Source organism: Chelonus insularis, unplaced genomic scaffold (assembly GCF_013357705.1).
Source record: "Chelonus insularis isolate UGA/USDA-ARS -01 unplaced genomic scaffold, ASM1335770v1 contig_115_pilon, whole genome shotgun sequence".
Taxonomy (NCBI): Eukaryota; Metazoa; Arthropoda; class Insecta; order Hymenoptera; family Braconidae; genus Chelonus; species Chelonus insularis.
Genome location: NW_023276356.1, coordinates 1 through 23,081, shown reverse-complemented (window position 1 = coordinate 23,081; position 23,081 = coordinate 1). Strand labels below are relative to the sequence as shown.

At 29.3% G+C, this 23,081-nt stretch overlaps 4 protein-coding genes and 2 long non-coding RNA genes across 6 annotated transcripts; 4 read left to right on the top strand and 2 right to left on the bottom strand.

Moving 5' to 3' along the window:
* The first annotated feature begins 3,503 nt into the window (after window positions 1-3,503).
* On the top strand, window positions 3,504-4,357 carry LOC118071181 (uncharacterized). Its single transcript, XR_004690859.1, has 3 exons — window positions 3,504-3,666; window positions 3,772-4,092; window positions 4,180-4,357. It is a non-coding gene; the product is annotated as an uncharacterized lncRNA (long non-coding RNA).
* Window positions 4,358-4,387: 30 nt separating this feature from the next.
* Window positions 4,388-5,583, top strand: LOC118071436 (serine/threonine-protein kinase D2-like). The gene is made up of 4 exons (XM_035090633.1): window positions 4,388-4,696; window positions 4,779-5,110; window positions 5,200-5,473; window positions 5,564-5,583. Exons 1-4 carry the CDS (start codon window positions 4,432-4,434, stop codon window positions 5,581-5,583), a joined length of 891 nt encoding a protein of 296 aa, XP_034946524.1. The 5' UTR covers window positions 4,388-4,431.
* Window positions 5,584-5,719: 136 nt separating this feature from the next.
* Window positions 5,720-7,271, top strand: LOC118071025 (serine/threonine-protein kinase D1-like). Its single transcript, XM_035090003.1, has 3 exons — window positions 5,720-5,828; window positions 6,214-6,614; window positions 6,703-7,271. Exons 2-3 carry the CDS (start codon window positions 6,242-6,244, stop codon window positions 6,813-6,815), a joined length of 486 nt encoding a protein of 161 aa, XP_034945894.1. The 5' UTR covers window positions 5,720-5,828; window positions 6,214-6,241; the 3' UTR covers window positions 6,816-7,271.
* Window positions 7,272-11,366: 4,095 nt separating this feature from the next.
* LOC118071104 (serine/threonine-protein kinase D1-like) lies at window positions 11,367-12,881 on the bottom strand. Its single transcript, XM_035090098.1, has 3 exons — window positions 12,809-12,881; window positions 12,023-12,423; window positions 11,367-11,935 (listed from the first exon to the last, which is right to left on the bottom strand). The coding sequence occupies exons 2-3, from the start codon at window positions 12,393-12,395 to the stop codon at window positions 11,823-11,825; spliced, it is 486 nt and encodes a 161-aa protein (XP_034945989.1). The 5' UTR covers window positions 12,396-12,423; window positions 12,809-12,881; the 3' UTR covers window positions 11,367-11,822.
* A 172-nt stretch (window positions 12,882-13,053) lies between these two features.
* On the bottom strand, window positions 13,054-15,137 carry LOC118071218 (serine/threonine-protein kinase D2-like). Its single transcript, XM_035090290.1, has 7 exons — window positions 14,971-15,137; window positions 14,545-14,865; window positions 14,343-14,457; window positions 13,941-14,258; window positions 13,528-13,859; window positions 13,165-13,438; window positions 13,054-13,073 (listed from the first exon to the last, which is right to left on the bottom strand). The coding sequence occupies exons 4-7, from the start codon at window positions 14,203-14,205 to the stop codon at window positions 13,054-13,056; spliced, it is 891 nt and encodes a 296-aa protein (XP_034946181.1). The 5' UTR covers window positions 14,206-14,258; window positions 14,343-14,457; window positions 14,545-14,865; window positions 14,971-15,137.
* A 572-nt stretch (window positions 15,138-15,709) lies between these two features.
* Window positions 15,710-17,885, top strand: LOC118070971 (uncharacterized). The gene is made up of 5 exons (XR_004690830.1): window positions 15,710-15,762; window positions 15,837-15,980; window positions 16,081-16,343; window positions 16,420-17,204; window positions 17,290-17,885. It is a non-coding gene; the product is annotated as an uncharacterized lncRNA (long non-coding RNA).
* The last annotated feature ends 5,196 nt before the right edge of the window (window positions 17,886-23,081 follow it).

Sequence of the window (23,081 nt, the reverse complement as noted above, 5' to 3'; positions counted from 1 at the left end):
CAAAAAGAAAACGAAAATTGTTTTAAAAGTAGGAAAATTAATTGAAGTTAATTATTGTTACAATCACTTTGAAATGAATTGAATAATTCACTTACGTCGTAACAACACCATCGTTTCTTTCATATTCATTTACTTTATAATAAGAAAAACCGCCACTCATCCATTTTTATCACTTTTATTTCCATCTTCTTTCCCTTACTCATTCTCAAACTCTTGAAATCACTTTTGTTAATAATAAACTTTAATTTAGTTTCTGTTATTGTTGTAATACTTAAACAAACCAAGAACATTAACCTAACATGTCACATTTCATTTAATCACGTGATAAATATAGTGTCAACATCGCACGGAATAATTATGAAATTCCGTGTACTTTATCTAATGGTAAATGATAATTTATGTTATCGACTGAAAAAAATACTGGAAGACAGTTCTTAAGGCTGGGCTGAAGTCAGAAAGGCGACTGATTCCCCCTATCCAAATACATGGGATCGGGATATTTCTAATTCTTCGCCAATTTACGATTATTTCTATAAAATAATGGTACCAAATCACAGAGGATTAATGCCGGACTGACGTAAACAACAATTTTTTGTATATAGTGAATATTTTTATTAAAAAAATTAGAAAGACTAATGAAAAAATTATGAACTGACTTGCCGCGCTTAAATTTTAAGATGGCGGCCACATCATTCAGATGAAAATCACTAATTATTCTATTTTTATACGTTTTTCGCCCAAAATTCGTGTTTGCGTCAGTCCTTGCCACCTGTCTGAATGTCAAAAAATCAATTCATAGTATAAAATTAAATAATTTAGAAATAATTAGAAATATTGTATTCCAGATGATATTCTCCGGAAAATTAGTTTGAAAAAATTCTGATAGGTGACAGCATTATGCTCGCAGATGACCTCAGTCATTCATATTGAAAAAATGCTCAATCCGTATCCAGAACTGATGGTGCCCTGCATTTTGGTGAGTAATTTGTGTATGAGTGTGTACGGGTAATATATGTATGTGATGTAAACATAGTGTATCGCTTTACAATGCCTTATACTTTGATGACTATTGCAGTTAGAATAAATGAAAATGATGATACTCATTTAACATTAATTAATATAATACCTGCAAATAACTTCAAATACATATATTCATCCATTATTATCATTTTTATTAGGTATAAATGTTAATAAGGAAGCTCAATTCCAAGTCGGCGTATCCAAGCATGTAGTGTAAAAACAAATACACATAAACTCAATACCGAGATTATGCTGGCCATGTGGTTAGAGCGTCAGAGTTTTATTTTGCCGGGCAGGGTTCGATCCCAGTCATAATCACTTTTTTTTCTACTTTATTCGTTAGATTAGCATGTAATTATAATATTGACATGCCATAATTAATCCATTATAATGATTTGATTTTTTTTTCTCTTTACTCATTGAATTTATTGACACTAAGTCGGAAAATATTTGAACAGAGCCATAAACTTTTTTTTGTATAAATACATTGATAATAGCCTGTGTTTAACAACTTATACATCTTTACATGCAATGTTATGTTATTAACATGTTATTAACAAGTTAATCATATTATTATTAACATTGAAAAGTAGTTTAAACAATCTGTGGCGAGTTTCGGCACTTTCCCGGCAAGCTCTACCCCCACTCTCTGTGCCCAAGCCTGTAGCTTATAATTTTCAAGCATCTTTAATGTTATTGAAACCATAATAGCTCAGTGGTTAGAGCAACGATTTTTTATTTTGCTGACCAGGGTTCGATCCCAGTCGTAAGCAATTCATTGTTTGAGTGACTTTATATACTTATAAATTAATTTTTAATTTAATAAAATAAAAAATATAAAAAAAAAGTTCTTAGTTTAATTTACTATTTATTATTAATCATTATAATTTTTTATAATTATAAAAAATAAAAATATTTATTTGTAGACGATCCCGAGCTTCGCCCTCTTCCACGACCGTGGCCGCGGCCGCGCTGCTCGGCATCATTCCTCGGTGGACCGGAATTTCGCCGTTGCTGGAACCATTGGTTTCGCTTTCGCCCGCCATTTTGATGGCGACGTGCCGGTGCTGGCGGTATCGGTGGTGCAGATGCTAGCGGTATCAGTGGTGCCGGTGCCGACGGCATCGGTGGTGCCGTTGCTGGCGGCATTGGTGATGGCGTTGGTGGTGTTGGCGGCAGCGGGGGAGGAGGCGGGGGTGGAGCCAACAGGAACGGCTCATCAATAAGTTCTAGCTGGGCCCGGAGGTTTTGCAGCCGGGCCTCTGAAGCCCTCATCTCCTCTTGGATTACTTTTCTTAAATCTGTGAAATGAAAATCATCAAACCCATCAGATTACATTTGAAACAAAATGTTATTTTTTCTATTTACAGTCATAAAATACGACGTGTATTGTTGAGTGACAAATTTAAATTATAATAATAAATAACTATTAATAGTTGTTTATCAATATAATTCTCATTTGTTGCTTAACAATATGATTAGTATTGTTGATTGTAAATAGAAAAAAAAAAATTTGGTTTAAATGTAATCTGATGTGTTTGATGGTGTTATGATATACAAAATAAAATATTAACTTACCGTATATATTTTGTATCCCTCGATCCATCTTTGTATCTAAAAAAAAGTTTTATATATTAATTATTGCATTATTCACAACAAAAACTGAATAATTCAAAAAAATTTCTCGTGCACTTACCTCAAAACTTATTGCGATAATGGCTACGTTAAAACTAATATTGATAAATCTCATTGATTCGCTTTCATTTGTTTTACGGACACATGTTTACACCCTTCAATTTACACGTGTTTTTCCGCGCAGGATGCCTCAGATGATCACTTAATACAATACCGTTGATTATCGTACATCCTACTGTATCGACCATAAGTCTTCATGAGAATTCGTGCAATCCTACACTGAGAAAATTTTTATGATTTCTGTAACGTATACTTACTGCAAGTATAAAGCATACTTATGTAAAGAGTATATTTGTTACTTGGTTACAAGTATATTCGATATCAATCTCTAGAATAAAATTTAACGTCAGATAGGGACAAATTTACAGTGCCGTAGCACATAGTCGACTTGACATAAGCAATTATATTAACTCCCGTCGATAATGTAGTTTCCTGAACCGATAATATTATTTACTTATCACAAGTATATTGATTACATGAAGCTGAAATATTGTATATTTGATTGTGGTATACCTGATGTATCTATCTTTTTAAACCACTTTGATTATAAATTGTAAGTTGTATACATATTTTTAAAAGATATGTATATTGAAATAATTTGTTAAACTGAATAAAGAGGTACACTCGTGTTCATTAATGCCTTCCCATTACCATGGGAGAAATTACCGACCGAGACGGTTTTTTTTTATATGAATTATTCCATCTATTATTTTTCAAATATTCTATGACTAAATTCTCTTCCGGCCCTGCCCCCTCTTAAAAATAAATTTTCCTACTCCAAAACATCTTATTTCCCCTAATTTTAATTATTTCCCCTTATTTTTGACAGCTAACAAACATTTTTGTTTATAAATAATAAACAGTGTACAGTGTCAATTTTATAAATGTAAACATAACTCGTGTTGACATGTATTCGAGAGGCGAGTTATCATAGGATATCTAAAGATTTTTGTAAGTAATTATCAAATTCAAATTTAATTTAATATTACAGGTTATAATGTAATTAAAATATAATTGATATCAATTATATTTTATTATGATTTATCTTAATTTTAGAGCCGGCTTTCAAGTACTCTTTGGAAATTAAGCGATAGTAGTCAAAAAATTGATCAATTATGTGGTACATTCCAATGATAATAAGAAAAAAAGAAGCAAAAAGTTATAGTACAAAAAAAATGATTAAAGGTGAATACAAAAAAGGAGATAATTGTGGCAAAAAAAATATAGACAATGCTGGTATTAAAGTAAGAAGTTGGTATACTCTTACCAAGTTAATGAAGTATCTTTTTGAAGCTGTTAAAATTACTTTAGAAACGATTAAAAATGTTTCTCAATACATAAAAGAATATTCAGCACCATTGAAAACATTGAATAAAGGTAAAAATTAATATAAATTTTAAAACATTGCAAAACAAACATTCATAAACATGAATGATCGATTTTTAAATCTTGTTGTTACCACAGGTAGCGAGGGCGTAAAATCGTCTTCGATAAAAATGAAAAGTCAAGCCTAGCCTGCAGGATACTTCTTATTGTATCTCTGCAAGAGTGCTTGTGATACATTCACTAATTTTTTATTGTAACTCATAATTAATAATGTTTTTTTTAAATATATAGTCAAGCAATTGATGATTGTTTGTTGTAAATTTTATAATTGTTTTAGACATAAATCATAGAGTATGTTTTTATATATTAATTGACACACGAAAATCTACCATGGACGGAGCAAATGTTACATTCCTTTTTCAATTCGGTTTATTACGTGATACTGTTAGTATAGAGGCAAGTGCCTTAACATTAAAAACACTAAAAGAATATGCATGTAATTTTATAATTACTAAATGCCCTGATCATGGGCTGAATCAATTATTTGAAAGATTGCTTTTATTCAAGCATGACTACAACTCATCAAATGTTTTACAACTTATTAAAAATGCCGCAGAAATAGTTGACGAAACATTAATTGAAATTGTATTAAAAAGTACGTTAAAAATTTATCTATTACATTAATACTTATTTTAAATTCATAAAATAAATATTTTTGATATTTACTTAAATTATAGCCCAAGTACCAACCGAAGAGATTATTGTACGACGCCATACTTTATCTGTACATTCATACAAAACACCTACTTTTTGCAATTTTTGTAGTGAAATGCTTTTTGGATTAGTGAAACAAGGTCTCAAATGTGAAGGATGTGGCATGAATTATCACAAAAGATGTGTTGTAAAAATTCCAAACAATTGTATACAAGATTCAAATAAACAAAGGCGTAGTTCAACAATGCTAAATGTGCCTAGATCACCCAGTCAAGGTTCTACAAGTAGTTTTGGAGGTGCTTGTGACGATAATCAAAATATGGGAGCATTTAATCTCAGCCAAAATAATACTTCTGTAAGTTTAAGACTCTTTTAAACGCTCTAATTATTCGTAGTTTTACTTGGCCTACTTAAAAGTATATGCATATTTTTTTATTTTTACAGTCTGTTACAACTTCTAAACAGTCCAATTCATCATCTTTGGGAGATAAAATTCCCTGGGCAGACCGAGAAATGATATCTCGAATTAAAATACCTCATACGTTTGTTGTCCATAGCTATACCAGACCAACAATATGTGGGTATTGTAAAAAACTTTTACGTGAACTTTTTAAGCAAGGTCTACAGTGCAAAGATTGTCACTATAATATTCATAAAAAATGTATAGACAAAATTCCTAAAGATTGTATTGGTGAAAATTCAAAGGATAATTGTGGTGGTAACATTTATAATTTTTTAATCACTATAAATTTATTTAATAATAATTAAAAATTTATAAAAATTAAGTAATATTTATTTTTCTAATTAGGAACAGAGTGTCAAGACTAGAATTTAACTATGAATAATCAAAAAAATTATAATTTGTAGTAATACTTTGTATGACAATTATTAAGTTTAAGATTATTGATTAAATTGAATTTAATGAAAATTATAAATTATAGTCAATTATTGACATTACTTCATTCCGACACTATAATTTTTTTTATTGGATGTACGATTATTTTTTCATTACAGCAACAACTAAAAATTTCTGACGAACCACTTCCAAACTCTTGTCAACCAAACTCATCAGAGTAAGTTTTTCTATATTCATTTATGCATATAGTAATACGTATTTTTACATATCAAGAATATAAGATTTTTTTGCTGAAATAATTACCTGTTAAATTCAATTTTTTTGAAATTATTATAAAGTAAAAAGAGTACAAAGTTACAACGTACCTACTTTATTTCAAATACATTTGCAGATAATAAATATTATTTGAAGCTGTCGTAAACTCTGTTCTCAGACTCATAATTTAATACAATTTGTTTATATGACCATTGAATACATGAATTCATATTTTTTTTAAAGATCAGAAACGTACCGAAGTTTTCAAATCAAAATTGAATAATGATTAATTCATCAATATTAATTATCATCGATATTTTCTATTTTAATGTATCTCTTCTTTATAGATCTCCTTTAAGCAATAATATACCTCTCATGAGAATTGTACAAAGTGTGAAACATACAAAAAAATGCGGTGCAAAAATTTTAAAAGAAGGTTGGATGATTCATTACACCAGTCGTGATTCAGCTCTACGTAGACATTACTGGCGTCTTGATTCAAAAGCAATAACATTATTTCAAAGTGATACAGGATCGAAATACTATAAGGAAATTCCATTAGTTGAGATATTAGGTATTGAAACGTTCGATTCATCAGAGTCTTCCAAGAAAACATATTCCTTTAAATTAAGGACTGCACTAGTTGACTATTATGTTGGAGAAGATTCATTATATTTTTATTTGGCTGGATCATTACCGACACTAGATAGTGATAAATATTCAGCACCATTGATAACATTGAATAAAGGTAAAAATTAATATAAATTTTAAAACATTGCAAAACAAACATTCATAAAAATAAATGATTGATTTTCAAATATTTAATATGTTTACAGAATCATCACATAATCGTTTGATAATGGATTATGCATCTAGATCAAAGCTTACTATGAATCAGCTGGCTGCCAATCTTTTCGAGCTCATGGGAAAAAAAAAAACAAATCTTTGATTAGCAGCTGACATGACAAAAACTAATGATATTTTAGAATTAGCTGAACTTGCTGGACCCCACATTGTTATTTTAAAAATCCACGTAGACATAATTGATGATTTTTATAAAGCATTAAAACATAAATTTTTGATCATGGAAGACTAAAAATTTTGAGATATCCGTAACACAGTAGCTCTGCAATATTCTAAAGGATTGTATAAAATCTCGGAGTGGGCGGATTTGGTAACTATTCATCCAGTATCTGGTACAGGAGTTTTAGATGGTGTCAAAGAAGCTTCAAAATATATTTACAATGATCGAGGAAAATTCTTAATCACAGAAACGTAATCACAGAAATGTCATCACTTATTTTTAGTTTTTTTATTTTTTTTAGGTAACATTATTCCTTCACTCTCTTTCAGAAGCAGAAATGAAACAGAATTCATTTTTGTTTATAAATAATAAACAGTGTATCTTCAGTGAATTTAAATGTTACATTTATTATAATTATAAAAAATGTTATGACTTCAGTCATAACAATTCATTATTTTTGTTATTTTTCAATATACATATTAATAAATGTTAATGATAATCACAAAAAATACTTTTTATTTTTTTTCTTATTTTTATTAATATTTGAAACATAGTACATTCTCATTCTTAAAAAGATCTAATTCTTTTTTGAGAAAAATATCATACGTATTTGCAATGATATGATAAGAAAATTTTTTATTTAATTATCCATACAGAGATATTTAATAAATGAGCAGTTCTATTAAGTGAATCGAAGACAAACTATTAACTATGTTTACTGAAAAAGTAAAAATAAATATTCACTTCACTGCATAATATACTGTTAACGGTCTTTACAATAACAATTCATTAATTTTGAACTCTACAATTTATATCTGAATTCCTTATATATATAAATATATAATATAAATATATTTAACGAGATAAATTATGTAATTGTGGATCTTTTTTATCACTAGACATTGCAAACATATATATGTTTATCACTAGACATTTACACATTGAAGACTTGCTTTTCAGGATTAAAATTATAAGTAAAACTTGATGATATAATCAAAAAGTTTTCCTTTCGATCTTAATTTTCCAATTTTGTATAATCGTCTTTGTCGCTGTAAAAATTTTTTAACATTAAAATTGAATATTTTACTTACCTCAAAATCAAGCATCAGTTCACAATATTTTAAATAGCAGTCAATGCAATTAATCTCTTTAACGCCAATATCATTTGCAATCATTCTACAACAAATTTAATCTAATAAATATTTATTAAGGTGTCTTATAAAGAATGTTCTTTTCTTAAATGATTTTTTTAAAAAATGAAAAAAAAATTATTTTTAGATGAAAACAATACAGTAATCGTATTTGACGCACTACTATTATAATAAGATATCTTAATATTGAATTAGTGTTAAATATAATATTTATAAAAAACTTACTGCCATACTTTCATGTTGTGCAAATAAATATTGAAAACCTGCAACAATCCTTCCTTTCTAAACATGTATCGATACCGATACATTCGAAGCATAATCAACTTCTTCATCATATTTCTTGTCCACATTTTTAAATATTTTTCGAAATAATTGTGCAATTAACGTATTTTTTATCAATTTCACTTCCAAAAGTGATTTAGTATAATGAATTAAAAATCTATGAAACGATTTTTCTTTGTTTTTATAATTTTTATTCTTTTTTTGTTTAAATGAACAAAAGAAAAACGTGATAATTAAAACTAAAGTTTAAACATTTTTTTTTAATCAATAATAATCACCAAACGAATTTTATGTTCAGATATGAAAGAAATAAAAATTTCTTAAATAATTTAAATATTTAAAAAAAATTTCTTAAATAATTGAAATAAGATAATGAAATAAAATACTTGGAAGCTACTAAGGATTTGCAACTCCAGATGAGAATACTCTTACTGTTTCTTTTGAGAATATTGAGAAATATTATCAACTACAATTACTGAATAATATTACAGAATTTATATATCTATGCCAAGTAGATTGTAATTTTGACAAAGATATTGTTATTAAAAAAATGATGAACAATGTCGTGTGAGTCTTGTAGATGTACTAACTAGGCATAAATTAATTTAATTGTGCCACTTATCAGAATTTATGGAAAAATTGTTAGAACCCATCCAATACATCAAGAATTAGTTCTCGGAATATTCTCAGGTATTAACTATATTGCTGTTCCAGCCTTGTGATCTCTAGTTAATATTTTATCCAATAGCCATTGTTTATGATAACATCCTGCAATCGTTCATGCATGGAGTTGGATAAATTTACTGTGATATCAGGACGTTGCTGAACTCTGGTCCAAACTTGTTGGACATATATTCGGAGATCGTCTCTCGTTCTTGGGAGCTGTCCTGTTCTCCATTTCAGACTCATGTAACCTAGATAAAATTTTTTATTAAAATAAGTTTATAGAATTAGAATAATATTATTGAATTACTCCAGATGTTTTCAATAGGATTCAGATCTGGGGATTTTGCAGGATGAGGCAGGAGAAGAATTTCAGGATGTCTGTCAAACCAATTTGTAACTATCCTTGCTGTATGGACTGCACTGTTATCTTGCACAAACGGGAGAATTCGATAATCTTCTTCTGGATAAACCTCTCTTGCAGCAGGCAACATTACTTCTTCAAGGACGTCGACGTATTCTTCAGCATTCATTCTTGACGACACCTCTTGTAATACCATTACTCCTTAACTGGTCATGCAACCCCAGAACATAATGTTTTGTCGGTTGCTATAATTGTCTGGAAATACGTATCGCGGTTTCAATCTATCACATCTAGGTCGCCAGATTTTTAATTTTCCAGACATTGATGTTGAAAATAGCTGAAATGTATAAAGCTTTTTCTAGTAAATTAAAATTAGAGAAAGGATTAAGTTATTTCTTACTTTTTCATCTGACCAAATTACATGAGCCCAGTGATTTTGTCCCCATCCTAGAAAATCATGAGCATATTGTATTCTAGCTCTTCGATGATCATCTGTAAGGGATGGTTTTTTTGCAGCTATGCAGCTCACCAGTCCTGCCTCTTTGAACCTACGTCGAGCTGTCAGATCAGATATATTTACTCTAGTCCGAACTACAATATCTGCTGAAGTTTCTGAGGGATGGTTGACGAGATTTGCGATCATTTGCTGATTTTCATCATGAGTTGTTTTTCTAGGCCGATGGTTATTTTTTCTATGATCTTCCAATAATGCTTCATTACCAATTTCATATTTCGTTTTCCATAAATTCACAGTTTTTGTACTGCATTGTAATAATGCAGATACTTCTGCTACACTCTTACCTGCTTCCAAAAGTCCAATAATTATGCCTCTTTGAGCAGGAGATAGATTAGTATATATATTGGATCTGTTCATTATATCACTCGAGTGAAATATTTCTTTAGATATCTTAAAAAATATTTTTCAACATGTTATGATAAATCAATGTCATAAACAATTGAATGATAAAAAAACAAGTGATAAGAATGATTATCTATCTAAATAAATTCAAATTTAATTTGTATTAAGTATTTTTGAGTGTCTTTTGAATTTTAAAATTATTGATGGAGAACCATCATCAATAGTTCAATCTCCTGGAGGCGACACATTGCGTCATAATTTCCAGCAAATCCAGGAAGAGCGAACGTTAACTCAAGACATTCCTCAACAGCCACACTCTAATAAAGAAAAAGCTTCAAGTAGAAATCAGAGAGAAATACCTGAACCTGGACCTCCAGCACGACCTGCCATTCCTCACAGACTCATTGAACCCACAAGCGCCTTCTCGACCATTGCCACCAACACCTCAAAATGATCCAAGACACCAGCACAAAGTTTCTACGCCACCTTCTAATCATCATTCAGCTGCGAATTCAAGTGGAGCAGGCAGTGGAGGATCTGGTGCACAAGCTCCACAAAGAAATAGTCAAGGCCAAGAAGAGAAAAAACTGAAAGTGAAATAATCTTTGGCAATAGACAACAAAACTTCTTACGAGAACGACATGAAGCCAGACTTTTGCGAGCAAGTAAGGACTCTTCAAGAAGACGAAGTTGTAGACCTACTGACAAAACAAGCTGTCAAAACACCTGCACCTCTTGCACTTCAACAGAAACAGAGATCTTTCTTGACCTTTGGTTTTGGTGCTGGTCCAGCTAGAAGAGAATCACATGTCAATGTTAATGTCACTCCTACAAGTCATGATTTAGCTTCAGATACTCCGGAAATTAAATTAAATAAAATATCTTTGTATGGATAATTAAATAAAAAATTTTCTTATCATATCATTGCAAATACATATGATATTTTTCTCAAAAAAGAATTAGATCTTTTTAAGAATGAGAATGTACTATGTTTCAAATATTAATAAAAATAAGAAAAAAAATAAAAAGTATTTTTGTGATTATCATTAACATTTATTAATATGTATATTGAAAAATAACAAAAATAATGAATTGTTATGACTGAAGTCATAACATTTTTATAATTATAATAAATGTAACATTTAAATTCACTGAAGATACACTGTTTATTATTTATAAACAAAAATGAATTCTGTTTCATTTCTGCTTCTGAAAGAGAGTGAAGGAATAATGTTACCTAAAAAAAATAAAAAAACTAAAAATAAGTGATGACATTTCTGTGATTACGTTTCTGTGATTAAGAATTTTCCTCGATCTTTGTAAATATGTTTTGAAGCTTCTTTGACACCATCTAAAACTCCTGTACCAGATACTGGATGAATAGTTACCAAATCCGCCCACTCCGAGATTTTATACAATCCTTTAGAATATTGCAGAGCTACTGTGTTACGGATATCTCAAAATTTTTAGTCTTCCATGATCAAAAATTTATGTTTTAATGCTTCATAAAAATCATCAATTATGTCTACGTGGATTTTTAAAATAACAATGTGGGGTCCAGCAAGTTCAGCTAATTCTAAAATATCATTAGTTTTTGTCATGTCAGCTGCTAATCAAAGATTTGTTTTTTTTTTTCCCATGAGCTCGAAAAGATTGGCAGCCAGCTGATTCATAGTAAGCTTTGATCTAGATGCATAATCCATTATCAAACGATTATGTGATGATTCTGTAAACATATTAAATATTTGAAAATCAATCATTTATTTTTATGAATGTTTGTTTTGCAATGTTTTAAAATTATATTAATTTTTACCTTTATTCAATGTTATCAATGGTGCTGAATATTTATAACTATCTAGTGTCGGTAATGATCCAGCCAAATCAAAATATAATAAATCTTCTCCAACATAATAGTCAACTAGTGCAGTCCTTAATTTAAAGGAATATGTTTTCTTGGAAGACTCTGATGAATCGAACGTTTCAATACCTAATATCTCAACTAATGGAATTTCCTTATAGTATTTCGATCCTGTATCACTTTGAAATAATGTTATTGCTTTTGAATCAAGACGCCAGTAATGTCTACGTAGAGCTGAATCACGACTGGTGTAATGAATCATCCAACCTTCTTTTAAAATTTTTGCACCGCATTTTTTTGTATGTTTCACACTTTGTACAATTCTCATGAGAGGTATATTATTGCTTAAAGGAGATCTATAAAGAAGAGATACATTAAAATAGAAAATATCGATGATAATTAATATTGATGAATTAATCATTATTCAATTTTGATTTGAAAACTTCGGTACGTTTCTGATCTTTAAAAAAAATATGAATTCATGTATTCAATGGTCATATAAACAAATTGTATTAAATTATGAGTCTGAGAACAGAGTTTACGACAGCTTCAAATAATATTTATTATCTGCAAATGTATTTGAAATAAAGTAGGTACGTTGTAACTTTGTACTCTTTTTACTTTATAATAATTTCAAAAAAATTGAATTTAACAGGTAATTATTTCAGCAAAAAAATCTTATATTCTTGATATGTAAAAATACGTATTACTATATGCATAAATGAATATAGAAAAACTTACTCTGATGAGTTTGGTTGACAAGAGTTTGGAAGTGGTTCGTCAGAAATTTTTAGTTGTTGCTGTAATGAAAAAATAATCGTACATCCAATAGAAAAAATTATAGTGTCGGAATGAAGTAATGTCAATAATTGACTATAATTTATAATTTTCATTAAATTCAATTTAATCAATAATCTTAAACTTAATAATTGTCATACAAAGTATTACTACAAATTATAATTTTTTTGATTATTCATAGTTAAATTCTAGTCTTGACACTCTGTTCCTAATTAGAAAAATAAATATTACTTAATTTTTATAAATTTTTAATTATTATTAAATAAATTTATAGTGATTAAAAAAATTATAAATGTTACCACCACAATTATCCTTTGAATTTTCACCAATACAATCTTTAGGAATTTTGTCTATACATTTTTTATGAATATTATAGTGACAATCTTTGCACTGTAGACCTTGCTTAAAAAGTTCACGTAAAAGTTTTTTACAATACCCACATATTGTTGGTCTGGTATAGCTATGGACAACAAACGTATGAGGTATTTTAATTCGAGATATCATTTCTCGGTCTGCCCAGGGAATTTTATCTCCCAAAGATGATGAATTGGACTGTTTAGAAGTTGTAACAGACTGTAAAAATAAAAAAATATGCATATACTTTTAAGTAGGCCAAGTAAAACTACGAATAATTAGAGCGTTTAAAAGAGTCTTAAACTTACAGAAGTATTATTTTGGCTGAGATTAAATGCTCCCATATTTTGATTATCGTCACAAGCACCTCCAAAACTACTTGTAGAACCTTGACTGGGTGATCTAGGCACATTTAGCATTGTTGAACTACGCCTTTGTTTATTTGAATCTTGTATACAATTGTTTGGAATTTTTACAACACATCTTTTGTGATAATTCATGCCACATCCTTCACATTTGAGACCTTGTTTCACTAATCCAAAAAGCATTTCACTACAAAAATTGCAAAAAGTAGGTGTTTTGTATGAATGTACAGATAAAGTATGGGGTCGTACAATAATCTCTTCGGTTGGTACTTGGGCTATAATTTAAGTAAATATCAAAAATATTTATTTTATGAATTTAAAATAAGTATTAATGTAATAAATAAATTTTAACGTACCTTTTAATACAATTTCAATTAATGTTTCGTCAACTATTTCTGCGGCATTTTTAATAAGTTGTAAAACATTTGATGAGTTGTAGTCATGCTTGAATAAAAGCAATCTTTCAAATAATTGATTCAGCCCATGATCAGGGCATTTAGTAATTATAAAATTACATGCATATTCTTTTAGTGTTTTTAATGTTAAGGCACTTGCCTCTATACTAACAGTATCACGTAATAAACCGAATTGAAAAAGGAATGTAACATCTGCTCCGTCCATGGTAGATTTTCGTGTGTCAATTAATATATAAAAACATACTCTATGATTTATGTCTAAAACAATTATAAAATTTACAACAAACAATCATCAATTGCTTGACTATATATTTAAAAAAAACATTATTAATTATGAGTTACAATAAAAAATTAGTGAATGTATCACAAGCACTCTTGCAGAGATACAATAAGAAGTATCCTGCAGGCTAGGCTTGACTTTTCATTTTTATCGAAGACGATTTTACGCCCTCGCTACCTGTGGTAACAACAAGATTTAAAAATCGATCATTCATGTTTATGAATGTTTGTTTTGCAATGTTTTAAAATTTATATTAATTTTTACCTTTATTCAATGTTTTCAATGGTGCTGAATATTCTTTTATGTATTGAGAAACATTTTTAATCGTTTCTAAAGTAATTTTAACAGCTTCAAAAAGATACTTCATTAACTTGGTAAGAGTATACCAACTTCTTACTTTAATACCAGCATTGTCTATATTTTTTTTGCCACAATTATCTCCTTTTTTGTATTCACCTTTAATCATTTTTTTTGTACTATAACTTTTTGCTTCTTTTTTTCTTATTATCATTGGAATGTACCACATAATTGATCAATTTTTTGACTACTATCGCTTAATTTCCAAAGAGTACTTGAAAGCCGGCTCTAAAATTAAGATAAATCATAATAAAATATAATTGATATCAATTATATTTTAATTACATTATAACCTGTAATATTAAATTAAATTTGAATTTGATAATTACTTACAAAAATCTTTAGATATCCTATGATAACTCGCCTCTCGAATACATGTCAACACGAGTTATGTTTACATTTATAAAATTGACACTGTACACTGTTTATTATTTATAAACAAAAATGTTTGTTAGCTGTCAAAAATAAGGGGAAATAATTAAAATTAGGGGAAATAAGATGTTTTGGAGTAGGAAAATTTATTTTTAAGAGGGGGCAGGGCCGGAAGAGAATTTAGTCATAGAATATTTGAAAAATAATAGATGGAATAATTCATATAAAAAAAAACCGTCTCGGTCGGTAATTTCTCCCATGATAATGGGAAGGCATTAATGAACACGAGTGTACATACTATAGTATAGTCGGACTGAGAAGAGAGTTTGGGACTACATCTATACACAATTTATGAGAAGACTTCTTTACCGAAAAATTATGTACCGGATATGGGGTATCTTATTTAGTTTAATATTTCAACGCAATGAGTGCTGTAATGTTTTATATTTTCCAACAGTGATTTCTCTCTATTAATTACGGTAGTTGTGTATTGTAGGTGTGAATTGCTAGTGCGTCATTGGCATGACGATTTATCATTATTATTTGTATTCTTGTGATTACAGTAGAGGCTTTGTTTTTATTTTAAAAGTGTCATTATATTAAAAATACTATTTTTATTCAACATAATGAAACATTTAGTTGCAGAAATATTAATATTGAGTGTAATATATATATAGCTTAATCTAGTTATCAAAATACAGTGTAATATCAATAATTTGAGGTTATCAAGCCGGTCAAATATTTTTAATAAAAGTTTATGAAAAATATACATATTAATATTGAGTGTGAGTCACGAAATTGGTGAAGAATTTTCTTTCTTTCTTTAGAATGCTGGTATGTGGTCTGAGGCAATACGTATTTGGAGAGAGTACTTACCAAGTCAAGAAGCAGCTTTACGTCGTGAGTTAACACAAAAAAGCATTGGAAATGATAGCACACAAACTCTGAAAGAAGCTGGATGTTGGTTAAAAGTTGGTGAAATCCGTACAGCATTAGATCTATTAATTTCAGATACATCTCATTCAGTTTTTATACAAACAGCTAACATTGTGCTTAATCAATCTGATCCAGATACCGCTTCACAAGTTGCTACAGAATTAAGATGGTATAAGCATTATAGCTTACAAGATCAATACGTCAGGCAAAGAAGAAGGTTTTGGTCAGTCTATTTTACACTACGGTCAATTAGTATTTCATGCTTCTCCATATAGTCTTCAGGATGTATTTAGCTGTATGGTAACAGCTAAATTTATACATGTACTTCAAAAAGATGTATTTCGAGCTCTTTGTAAATTATCTATGAAACCTCTAACAGATGGAACATCTGATCCCAAGTAAGAATGCTTTTAGTCATTTAACTAAATAATGAAATTAACAAATTTATCTTCATTTATCATTTTTATTTTTCAGATCACATGAATTAAGATCTAAAATATTATCGTTACAATTACTATTAGGCATTTTACAAAATGCTGGACCAATCTTACGATCAATTAAAATGTTTGTTATTACAATTAAACAATACTTGTGTGTTGCATTATCTAAAAATGGTGTATTATCCGTTCCAAAAGTATTTGAATTATCTTTGACAGTGTTTTTTACGTTATTAACAAAATGTAAAATACATTTAAAGAGGCAAATAGAAGTATTTTTTGAAGAAATATTTATGAATATATTAGAAACATCAACTAGTTCATTTGAACATAAGCGTATTCGTGGGGATGCTCAAAGTGGTGTAGATATATACGTAAATTATAATCATGACTTTTTGGCTGCTAATTTATTGAGCGACTTGTTAATAATTAACCTCGGCTACTAGGTCCTCCATGCAAGCTAAATTTTCCATTACCACTGAATAATTTTACAAATCTCACATATAATTTGATCGAGTGGGATGCAGTCCAAGCCAAAATATTGCATTTTTGCAGTTGATTCTCTTCGACAGCTTGCAACTAAATTGATTGAAAAAGGAGAATTTGTAAATTTTAGGTTTCAAAAAGAATTTTATAAACCGTTTGAATATATTATAAAGAAGAATAGATCTCCAGTAATACGTGATATGGTTATGAGATGTGTAGTTCAAATAATACATTCTCAAGCACCTAAGATCCGTTCGGGATGAAAGAATATTTTCAGTGTTTTTCATCATGCAGCTAGTGATCAGCTTTGAATCAACTATTGATGATCGATCATGGGTAATAATGGAAAAAAAAACACCATAATTACCATGAAATTAAAGAGTGTTATTTATGTATTTTAAATTATGTACATTTTTTTCAGGTAAGAGGTTGGTTTCCATTATTATTCAAACTTTCTTGTGATGTTAGTAGATATAAGCTTGACGTGAGAACTCGTGCGCTTACGATATTATTCGATATTGTAAAAACATATGGTGCTTCGTTTAAACCTCGTTGGTGGAAAGATTTGTTTCAAGTACTTTTTAGAATTTTTGATAATATTTTTAAAAGTACTTTACCATCAATTTTACTCACTTGGAAACCATCCATAATAAATAAAAAATCAGATCTTGAAACGATAACAAGAGAAAGTGTAGATCCACCGCTTGATCCATCATTACCAAGATATAGAAGTGCTGGAAGTCTTTTATGTTTAATAGAAAGCCTAGTAAGAGGATACAATATCTTCAAGAACAAGGTTTTTTTGGGAGTTCTCCTGATGACGTTGCACGTTTCCTTCACAATGATGAACGATTAGATAAAACAGCGATTGGAGATTTCTTAGGATATCACAATCATAATCAAGTTATGTATAATAATTAATGTAGTTAACTACATTGTTCAAATGGATTTTGCTAATAGAGATTTAGTTACAGTATTTAATACAAAATTACTTATTGAAACAAATCGATAAATTAGATTTGGAAATAAATTTAGTATCATTAAAGAGAAAAAATTGTATAATTATTATAGGAAATGATAAGCAAAACGATAGACAATCCTAAAAAAAGCAATAAATATATTTAAATATCCCATAAAAATTGTAACTTGTTTTTCAAACAATTCTTTATTATTTACATCACGGTTTGTACAAAATTTTTTATATAAAATATATGTTTATTAAAGGAATTCTACTCAAAACTAAAATATAAATAAAAATAAAAAAGAATAACAATTAACATTTTATAATTTAAAGGTCTACAATTTAATGAAATCATCAAAAAATGTTTTTCTGTTTATATTATATTGCACTTTATATTATACACATATTTTTATTAACCATGTTTACTGCGTGAAATCAAGATTGATATTATTTTGTAAAAATTATACTTATATAATAATTATCATTTACATTTTTTATGAATTACTTTTTTTTTAATCATTTGTATATATAATTATTTTATTATTTACACAGGAAAATTGAATAAATTTAGTTGATATTATTTATATTTTTTAATTATACATGAATACAAATTATTATTCATACTCCGTATGAATTTTTAAATTAATATTATATTATAATATCATTATTAACGTAAAAAGGACATAACCCGTTCATTCGCTCATGTACATATTGGGAGTATACCTATATATTCATTCGCTCATGTACATATTGGGAGTATACCTATATATATATCGGAGAAAAATTGTGGCCACGAGAGAGAGGTCCGCGTTAGATGGCATTTAAGTAAGACGGACATAGAAGACGCTAGAAATCGAACTGAAATGTGCGGAAAACGGAATTAGGGGCGTGGCCTATTCTGTATCTCGATAAATACTCAATGAATGAAATTGATTTTGGAATTAAATGAAAGCCAATGACTATAATTGATCGTATATTAAAAATTATCCCGTAATATTACTTAGTTATCGAGATATTTACAATTAAAGATTGTGTTGTGACGTCACGCGCGAACTTTTCAGTATAGAGTAGCGTGTTACTCGGCACAGTAATTGTGAGCCGCGAGAGCGCGCTAGTTGGACGAAGGGTAATAGTTGGGTAAGGAGCAAAAGTGCAGGTGACATGGCGCCGAGTATCTACCGCTACTCTAGATACTTAACCATAAAAATTGATGCTGCTTAATACAAAATCATAACATACCGTTTGGTTAATCGAAAAAGTCTACCGGTTCTTTTCAACTGAATCCTTATTCCTTATAACACAATGTTTGCTTAGTTAACGATCTATTCGCCAAAAATTCAAATTTTTTTGATAACTCCTTGGTTCATTTTTTATAATAAATTTAATTCTAGTTAATAGCTATTGTATATGAGGGTATACTTGCTACACGAAATTTAACAATGTTCTTGCAATTAAAGGTTAGTTTATTTCTAAACAATGAATACACGCATATAGTTTTTGATTAAATGTTTATAAGCAATATTATAATATCGACGTAGAGCCCGGTTGTAAATACCAGTTGTTAACAGTCAAAATAATTGTAAGTAAGGCAACGCTTTCTTCTGTTAGTTTTAGAGGCATTAATCAATTATGAACACTGAATATTGTTGTTTTATATTCCGATTTGTCTTATGTTATGCTGATTTTTCAAGATATTCCAGACTTCTACTTCAATACAGCTGTTATGCATAAGATGTTGGTGTCGTAAGATCTTCATTAATTTCTTCCATTTTTTTCCGATTATTTGAGCGTTAAGTTATTGCGTCATAAATCACTTTTTCGTGGAATACTTCTAAAACTTCACAAGTGTCTTCAAAGGTTCATCCAGAAGTATGTTTAACGCCACCTCGAATGGCGAAAGGATGGATTGCAGGTTTCATGATATGCTAGATGTTGTCCTTTTCCTCCCTTTCCACGTCCAGTCATAATGAATTACTAAAAGTTATCTTTGTAGTAACCTCAAAACAAGACAGAAAGACTAGTACTGATTTTTGTTAAATAATTTACGAAGAGAATAAAGAGTGTGGCGATGTCAGAATCTTGGTCTATTATCAATATTGTTTAGGCACTACAGAGTATCATTAGGAAAATTGTACTAATTTATCGTATTCTTTATAATTCGTATTCACTTCATGTCTTCACATTGTTACTGTATATCATTGCTGACGAGATGAAATTGACGTTGACTCATCGATATGCGTGAAGGAGTTCTTGATTAGGTAAGTACCGGTTTTTCACATTTACTTCCATTTTGAAATAAGATTTATCAAAATAAAACAACAATAGCAGTATATAAATAGATATTTCCCAATCCGAATAAAAGAAAAAGAGATGTGGTTTTTTAAAGAAACCTGTTGACAACGTATATTCACAACTGTTCTTCAATCTCCTCTTGTGGCAGTGCTAGTGCTTCCTCGATAATAAGATAAACCTATAACAAAAATACAAAAAAAAAAGTATCATGTATTTTGGTCAAATTACTGGAAAATTTACGTTTCTTCAGTAATTCCAGTACTCCAGTTTAGATAGTGTACAGTAGTAACTAGTGACTAGTAACTAGTAACTGTCGATTCATTCTAGAATAGGCTTTCGAATTTATTTATTATTAATTAAAAGGCCGTAAGAGCAGCCGTGGAGTTGTGTGCCCATCCTGCTACTATCTTGTGACACTATACTATTATTGTGTCATGGTTGTCTAGGATAATAAACAAAAACTAGTAGTGAACAGTAACTAGTGTAAAGTAGTGAATGTTCAGCGATTACAAGCATACTGTAAGTGGATCATCATTAAATACTCGAATGTACAGCTTTCCTAGATTTATTTGCTTCAGTCCAAATGGTCCACGGTGTTTATCACTTTTTACAAGTAAATATTATTATTAAATTATTTTTCATATCCATGATTTGGAAACAGTAGTAACTTTTTGTTCAGCAGCATTGAACTATATGATTACGCATAATTGGTACATTATATGGCATTTGGTTCTCTGGTTCTTTTTTATAACACAATAATGTTGCAAAATAGATTGAAAATGCTCCACAATCTATATTATAATTAATGATGTCATAATTAAAATCTCCCATTAATAGGATAAGACTATTGGAAGGCAATTTCGATTGTTTTTTTGAACATAATTGTTGCTTTAGGTGATTTGTAACCACTAATCAAATACTAATTTCCGACTTTTAATGCAAATAATTGCACATGTTCGTTACTGCTATGAGAATATTTCAATTATAATACTGTAAACTGTACACCATTCTTCACATAGCATATTAGTCCATGATTATTTTTATCACGATCGATTATTAAAACAATATTGAAATTTTCAATGTTAACTCATCGCTTTTCACAGTCAAAGATTCGCTGAATACTAAGATATCCGCTCGCAAATACCATGTATCAGAAATTATATAACTTAAATTTTTTCGTAATGTACCGACATTTTGATACACTATTTTTGTTCCTATGACGGTCTCTAAGTTATCGTATGACAGTTTCAACGATTTGTTAGATCTCAGACGTTCTAATTCAACAAGCGCTGAATTTACAGCCTTTGAATTTTTAGAAACATTTGGTAATTTGAATTAACCAATTATAAATAGTCCACTTAATTTGGTGACACGGCTGAGGGCAACATACAACATCGATAAAGTTTGCCTCTCTTGAGCAGTAAAATCTAGACATATTTTAACATATGTTTGACCTTGACTTTTATGAATAGTTATTGCCTCTGCAGGTATAATAGGAAATTGTTTTTCCAAAATTTTGTATTTATCATCTTGTGCCACACTAGTTTGTATCGATATTCTTTCTATTGGTGTTAAAACATTATCTATATTATTCTTCGTCATATATCACGATAACGAGCTCGTATGTTAATGCCAACTCTTGGTGTATGAAAATCTAACCATAGTGTAGATGGTATGTTAGCATCTTTACATTCGATATATTTCAAAATACCACAAGCACCATTTACTAAACCGTCTTCTACATCGATATTCTTAATTATCATATATTTAATGTTAACTTTTAATTGAATAACATCAGGCAATTCAATTGCAATATTGTTTGCTTTTTTATTTATTGATCGTAATATAATTTTTTTTTCACCTTCGGTTATGTCTTTAGAGAAAACAACTTGAGCAGTTGAAGTAAATAATTTACTTTTACATTGAGAAATTCTCTGAGCATTATAAGATGATACATTCTTATTAGTAGCGTACAAGCGTATCGCCGTTTCTGGAATATCCTTAATATTTTTAAATTTCTCGACATTTAATTAAATTTATGTCATCAGTTCTCATAGTTCCTAGAGCTAGATATTTAGAGCATTGATAAATGCTCGATCATTTTTTTGACGCATAATTTCTGTTAATTCATAAAAGACAAATTGATCCCATAAAGGATTGATATCAATGAGTGGCGCCATTTGATTTTGGTTTGAAACTTGATAGACAGGTTTATCTTTTACAGGAGGCAATTGATTTAAGTCCCCGACTGCAAGTACTGATAAACCACCAAATGGCTCATTGACACCAGTTATTTGTCTTAATCTTGTATTTACATAACCTAGTACGGTAGAGCCTACCATTGAAATTTCATCTATAATGACGAGTTGTACCTGACATAATTGTTCTCGTATATTGTTGGCTAAACCACTTGATGGTTCTGGGTATATTTACACCATATAAATGTACATGGTAATGCAAATGCAGAGTGCAATGTTATACCATTAATCAGAAAAGCAGCTTTACCAGATGGAGCGCATAATAGTACAATTATTTTATCATTATTTACACCTGGCAAATTATCAAAATAATTTGTTATTAATTGATATAATGTATTTATGACCGTACTTTTACCGACACCAGCTGATCCACTTAGAAATATTTGAAATGGAGTCTTACCAATCTTGTGTAACAGTGTAACATATGCATTACCACTTCTTTTTGTTTCGTATTTAGATTTTTCATCATATTGTAAAGGTCTTCTGTGGGTACTCGAGAGGGCATTGTGTATCGTATTTTGTTATTTGAATTATTGACTGTATTTTGATTTACTTTTTTATCACCAGCTTGTTGAAAAATATCAATACGTTGATCATCAGACAGTTCTTAACCATCATTATTTTCACCAAGATCATTTTCTTTGTCACAATTATCTTGTTCACTTTTTCCAATACTTTATCAATTATTTCATCAAAAATAAT